The sequence below is a fragment of the Carlito syrichta genome, unplaced genomic scaffold, assembly GCF_000164805.1.
Source record: "Carlito syrichta isolate Samal-C Ts95f unplaced genomic scaffold, Tarsius_syrichta-2.0.1 Scaffold302584, whole genome shotgun sequence".
NCBI classification, from domain to species: domain Eukaryota; kingdom Metazoa; phylum Chordata; class Mammalia; order Primates; family Tarsiidae; genus Carlito; species Carlito syrichta.
The window spans coordinates 263,294-270,317 of NW_007246680.1; the positions used below are offsets into that span (position 1 = coordinate 263,294).

Sequence of the window (7,024 nt, forward strand, 5' to 3'; positions counted from 1 at the left end):
CTCACCTCAGCCTCCCAAAGGCATGGGATTACAGGCTGAGCCACCGAGCCCGGCTATCATCTTAATTTTTAACTAATTCTATTAAACCTATCCTATGACATGGTGCCAAGGAAGCTCATTCTAGCTATAGATACTACTAGCTGGCTACATACTATTAGTTTTTAAAAAATGATTCTCAGCAAGCTAAATGTAACTGTTATCAAATACAGTTTTTACTTCAAAATGTAAATTATCTACTCAGGATACAGGCAGTTCCTGCATTTATAAGTAAAAAGGTATGTAACAGCACCCTAATGGTCGTATGTCATGACACATGCCAGCATCAACTCCTCACTCTACTTCCATCTATTTTTAAATTACAGAACTTTGAGGGTCATTCCTTGGTGCCTCTTGTCAGTTTTTAGTAGTAGATTTGTAAGCTATAGGGACTGTTTTTAAGTCAAGGGATTAAGTACCCGGGCACTGACAATCATTGTCTTTCTGAGACAGTGGTGGTAGGGTGGTGGGTACAGGAGGGATATGCCAGCAGGGGCAACTGACGATGAGGTGAATCTTGTCACTGCTCTCACTGGGCCATGACCCAGCTATTAGTTAAGAGTAGTGAAAGCTTTACTGTAAAGATGAGGTCTTACCAAGTTACCCAGGCTGGTCTCGAACCCTCGGACCCAGGCAATCCTCTCACCTAGGCCTCCCAAAGTGCTGGAATTACAGGCTGAGCCACTGCGCCTGGCCTTTCTTCACTTTTTTAGTGGCATATTAAATTCTCCCTAGCTGGGAAATTTGAAAACAAAACAAGAGGAAAGCTATGTTCTATTTAGGGCATTAGGAGTTTGGGTTTGGATTAATATTGACATGAGTTTTATTTTTTATTTCTATTTTTATTTCTATTTTTTTCCCAGAATTTCTTAGTAGACTTTTAACATGAATTGCCTTAGAAAACATCTCTTGATTTTTCTGTATGATATTGCATTATGCAATTACTCTTTTTCTTCCTTCATGAGAAAATGAACCCTCAAATCTTCAAAAAATAAAAACATTGGAGAAAAAGAAAAAAAAAAAAGAGTGGTCAAAGCATGTAGGCCTTGGAGTGGCAGCTACTCACCTGCTATCTGCATTTCTCCCTTGGGTTCAGTCATGACCTTTCCCGTTACAGGGGTAGCTTCTTTGAGCTCAGGAGAAGGAAGAAGTAGTGTTCAATATCTTGAATCTGTTTCCTTCTCTCCTCCTCCCCCTTCTGCCATCAGTCTCTTTCCCGCCTGGTCTCTGCACTGATAGTCTTGGTTCTCCCGCCTTGGCCTAGGCGAAGTGTACGTCCCAGAACTCTGCAGAACTCTTGGGAGAAAATCCAGATTCCTTAACAAGATCGACAAAGCCTCTTGTCTGAATTATCTCTGGACACCCCTGAAACAAACAGACACACAGCAGACGCCCTCCCTTCTAGGTCCCCCACTGAATGCATCTTCTCTTTGAGCTCCACGCTCCCTTACCTTGGTCCCTTGCTGTTCTGTTTTCTCCTTTGAATAGTTACCAACAACATCTTCAAACCTGGCTAAATCCTTTTCCTATTTTAAGTCCTAACTTAAAATTGCTTATTCTAGTTATACCTTCCCTGAGGTCCTGGTACCCACACTTCTTTTCCATAGAGCTTGTGGTGCTGTTTTCATTGTCTACTTGTCCATCTCCCACTAGGCCAAGAGCTTCCTGAACACACAAAGATGTTCAGTGCTCACCTCCAGCACCCAGCCCATCGCTTGGCTCATGAGCGAGCGATGAGTGGATGAGTAGATGAGGGCTGGCCTGCAGGACCAAAGAGGTGGCAGAAACGACTTTACCACCACAGAAGTAGGTTTTGGCAAGGGCCTCCAGATGCTGAACATGTCTGCGAAGGCCAGGTCGGGGGGGTCACTAGGCACACTGCACAGGCTGCTCAGACACCAGTTGTCTCTCTTTCTCCCCAGGTCTGGCAGGGTCTTGCCTTCCTGTGTTTAGCACACTGCCCTTTGCCTACTGCAACATCCACCAGGTGTGCCACTATGCTCAGAGAAACGACAGGTCCTACTGGTTGGCCAGTGCTGCACCCCTCCCCATGCGGCCACTCTCGGAAGAGGCCATCCGCCCATATGTCAGCCGCTGTGCTGTTTGCGAGGCCCCAGCCCAGGCAGTGGCAGTGCATAGCCAGGACCAGTCCATCCCGCCATGCCCGCCAACCTGGAGGAGTCTGTGGATCGGGTACTCGTTTCTGATGGTGAGTCTCCTGCCCTGGAACCCTGGCATACCGGTCATTTCCTACCTAACATATTCTCTTGCCCTTTCTGTCTGGATTGGACAGTAATTTTGCACACTGCAGAAAACTGTAGGACATAAAGTCACACAGGCTGTCACTAACCATTAGTCTCTTGAGATGCAGGGGCATTTTCTTCAATTAATTTTTAAAAATCACTTTGGTAGAAGTTAGAAGATAAATTTGGCTTCAACCATTGGTGACATTAGCTTCGTTTGGTGTATACATCCAGCATGCTTACTACTTCTCCTTTTCAGTAGATTGTATTTTCTTTTTTGTGGAATAATTTAAGAAAAAAATGTTAAAATCAGGTCCAAACCTGAGCATGTCCCCGATTGGGTCTGGGGTTACCTGTGGGTATCTGAGCCCTAATTCTCTCTTGTTGTCTGGGTAGCACACAGGAGCTGGGGACCAAGGAGGAGGGCAGGCCCTCATGTCACCTGGCAGCTGCCTGGAAGATTTCAGAGCAGCACCATTCCTTGAATGCCAAGGCCGGCAGGGAACCTGCCACTTTTTTGCAAATGAGTATAGCTTCTGGCTAACAACAGTGAAACCAGACTTGCAGTTTTCTTCTGCCCCATCGCCAGACACATTAAAAGAGAGCCAGGCCCAGCGCCAGAAAATCAGCAGGTGCCAGGTCTGTGTAAAATATAGCTAGTAATGTGAAATTCACCAACACATGGCCAAGGGAAACTTCCGAGGGGGCTAAGACTTCCTAAGCTGTGCTAAGAGATATCATGGTGCTCATTTCGGACTCGTTCTCACTGTTCCTACAGTTTCATCGCAGATATCCCACAGTCCTCTGTTCCTTACAGATTAAGCAAACACTATGCATATGCATTTGTTTGAACCTACCAATCTAGATGAAATTCAGATACTCGTATTTTATTGAGGATGATGGAAGAGTTGGCTTTATTTAAAAATATACTAATTCATAGGAAAGCAAGTAGGTGATAAAGTTCAGATTACAAATTACATTACTGAAAATTTCATTCCTTGGTCAATAGCACCTCAAACAACTGAAGTCAATTACTCTCTGATACAGTGGGCTTCTGGATGGATTTTACAGGAGAAAATAACTAGGCCAACAAATGAAACTAGAAGGTAGATATTGTCAACATTTCAAAATGATTTCCTCTGTAGTCTATTTTTCCGTGCACTTTAAATAATTGTAAAACCATGACCCAAAGAGATTTTATAAAAAGAAAAAAAAAAAAAAACAAACCCCACACTGCCAGAGTTAACAGTTCGTTTCAAAGCAGAATGAATCATTATGCCAGGAAGGCCCACAGTTGCCATATTCCAAAGATGAGACATTAGCATAAACACATCACTAGATGAATATAAAACATTATGTTCTCTTCTGCATTTTTCAGAGAATAGAAATGCCTACTTTGGCAACCCTTTTGAAAAGTAGCAATTATGGAAAAAAGTATATTCAATAAGGGATTAAGAGCCTAAAAGCTATTAATGAATATTAAGGTAGTGATTCACAAAAATTGACTCCCCATTGCAGGGAACTTCCAGACAGACTGCTTTTCCCCAGTCGGGGTCCAGCATGTCCTCGGTGCTTGCTTGTGTGCTAATGGGACTGACACTACATGGGGCTTACTCAGGCGGCACACAGTTCACACAAAGCAGCTCACTCCCCTCCCTAGGAGAGCCCGCAGAGCTTCTTGCATCTCACAATGGACACTTTTCCTCCACACACATAATGGCAGTTCACACAAGGAAGTGACAGAGCTATCATTATGCACTTGGGAGGAAATTGAGGGCCGACTTAATTAAACTTAGGTAAGAAGATTCGTTTAAGTCAGGGTTAACCCACCAGGAGGACATGGTGCTTGCTATCTTTAAATGAAACAAAGACAGTTGGCAATCTGAATTTTATGCTCCTGTGGTTGGTTTTTACAGGAGCATCTGATTTTTCTAATTTTAAAGACATACTTATATTTCATATCAGTATTATACCAAGGCAGCAGTTTGACATTTGGCATTAGTATTTTCTATAAGAGTTTAGAAGGTATGTCAATTTATAATGAGCATGTTTTCTGAAGAGCAAAAGATCCTTTTTCTATTTTGCTAGAAATTCAGTGCTCTAATTCTAAAGATTTGTTGGAAAAGATTTTTAGGAAACTTACCTTCCTCATTTAAAAAAATTTTTTTTAGAGAAAAATAAACACACTTCTCATGAGAATGGCACTCATTTTAGTGCCTAGTTTCCATGCACTTAAAAATAATTGAGAAGAAAAACTCAATTAAAATTTTGTTTATAAGAAACATTTTCCTGCCAAACTTTGATTAGTAATGAGCTCTTATAGGCGGAACACGTTTCAAATAAGTTTTGCTATGGGCTGCTCCCGGGATGGCAATTTATTTTAAGAGTATTTTCTGGTAAAAAGAATAATGTACATTTAAGATGAAATATCTTCTTGATGTAGCAAATATTTCCTAGTTCAGTGGACCCATTTGATATTTTTTAAGCCAGGTTATGGCATATTAAATATTTTTGAGCACCTGAAATTGAAGCCGACTTCAACCCTACTTGTAATCAGGGTTGAAAAAGCTAATCTATTAGCTTCCAAAAAGCTTCATCTTATTACCAAATGTCAAGCTTCCTAAAAGTTCATCTTCTTCCTCACAAACAATCTGAGAGCATGTTCTGAGAAGAGATAGGGTGAAAAATGGAACACCAGAAACATATCTTGCTTACTAAATTATTTTAAACACTTTAACTTTGGCATTAGAATGTTACCTTAATATGTTTTATAAATAAGAAAAAAAGAAAACCCACACAGGCTAAATTAAGTAGACAATTTACTCAGAGTGAATCTGGGATAGTGAGTATCAGACTGTTCAAAGTGCTCGTATCACAAGATACAAATGCAGCAAAAATGCTGCCCTCTAATTTTGAAAAAAGTATTTTAAATAGTCAAAAGGGGAAAACAATAGGAAAAATAACTCACTGGAATAGAAGACCATGTTATCTTAAGCCATTATTTTCTTCACCTGGTTATATATCAATGTGCCTTTCTCTATGAAGGCCATGAACAAAGCTTTGAAGTTGTTTTCCTAAGCCGTTACTGGTGATGAACCTTACCAAATCTTTCTTCCCAAGGACCCTGCCATCCCTATCATTGAGTGGCACGTGCCCTGATTGCCCTCAAGGGAATTGCTCTGCAGCCCCTGCTGGAGGACTGGGATGTTTGCTTCTGGGCTCTTCCTCTCTGTGAGTGGAGCCCATCATCCAGGCAGGCCTCCATGCTGCAAGTGGCCCTCCCCTTCTGCTCTCACACTCCCCAGACGGAAACTTGAGTCACCACTTCTGGTGGATTGCTACTTCCTCTCTAGCCTTGTGCACCTAACACAGCCTTTGTCTTCCACCTATACTTCTGCTGAGATACTAGAGGCATCTCCCAACTGGTGCCTCTAGTTTCAAATCCCAATCATCATCTAAGATCCATCAAAGCTTGATTTTGTTATCCTTTGGATTAAAATTCTTCAATGACTCCATTGCCTATGAAGTCCAAAAGACGTCCCCTGGGTGAAAGGTCCAGTGGGAACTGTCTGAGGCCAATCTCTAGGAATACTTTGGGCCACGATGAACTGTATGCAGTTCCGCAAACACTCCTAGTACCTCTGTGACTTTGCTTCTTTCTACCTGTGATATCTCACTGAGATTCAGTTTACCTGGAAGGACCTACCAATCTTTAAAGACTAAGTTAGTGGGCCAGGAGGGTGGGGGCTCCTCCAGGGAGACTCAGACTCCCTTCTGCTGCTCTTGGCATAGTTAAGCCTCTTGACAGAAGCTGTCCTCATCCTCTGTGTTCCCCATTGCTATAATGTCTTCACGCACTTCCTTCATTCCATTGCCAGTACGCAAGCTCCTTGAGGGCAGGGACCAGCGTCACTTGTTTTTGTATGCTTAAAGCACATTACTGACACCTAATTCTTTTTCTCAATGACAATTCCGTAAGCATCATCAGACATTAGGTGCTCAGCTCTACATATAAGGTCTTAATCAATGATAGGGTAACAAGTTATAAACCTTTTTTATTTCAAAATATTTGAATGTTCAACATATCTGCACACCCACAATTTCCTACTACAATTATTGCCAGAAAGCCTACCGATAAGCTTTCAATTGGTTTATCACTCCCTCCCCCTCAAAATAATAGATTCTTGCTTTTCTACAAACTGAAACTTTAGAAATGATGATTTGAGAGATATGACTGGGAAGACCCTTCAGTGAAATGTGACATGACTTAATTCGTGCTATCATCTGTATTTCCTCATAATTTAAGAGCTTCCTAAAACAAAATCACCTCTATAAAGTTTGTATACATGTTATTGGTGCTTAGTAAAACAGTCAATGGAATGGTGCATTATAATTGGGTTTTGTCAAAGATTTCATTTTGAGCCTCATGGAGATTGTAATAAAACAAAACAGTCTATGTGTTCCAGGAAATTATATTAGATTTGTGTTTCTATCAGCACACTGGAATAATCTGATAATTGCTAATTTTACTTGGCATGGCTGTAAGAATAATGGAAAGATGAAAACTTGAGCACTGGTTTAAACCAGGTTTGAATCCAGCTCTATCATTTTCCAGCTATGTTACCCTGGGTGAGTTCTGCCAGCTCACTGGGTTTCATTTTCCTCATTGATAAGTTGGGACAGAACATCTCTTGCGTTGAAAATTAACTTAGATTATCTGTCTAGCACATAACAGTCATCACACA

The 7,024-nt window shown here is 41.4% G+C and overlaps 1 protein-coding gene across 1 annotated transcript in view; it reads left to right on the top strand.

Moving 5' to 3' along the window:
- LOC103259283 (collagen alpha-4(IV) chain) overlaps positions 1-4,455 on the top strand; it is a 141,276-nt gene extending 136,821 nt beyond the window's left edge. The window contains exons 47-48 of the mRNA XM_008056966.2: positions 1,959-2,245; positions 2,676-4,455. Coding sequence (XP_008055157.2) covers positions 1,959-2,245; positions 2,676-2,939 — 551 coding nt within the window. The 3' untranslated portion in view covers positions 2,940-4,455. The remainder of the gene's footprint in view (positions 1-1,958; positions 2,246-2,675) is intronic.
- The last annotated feature ends 2,569 nt before the right edge of the window (positions 4,456-7,024 follow it).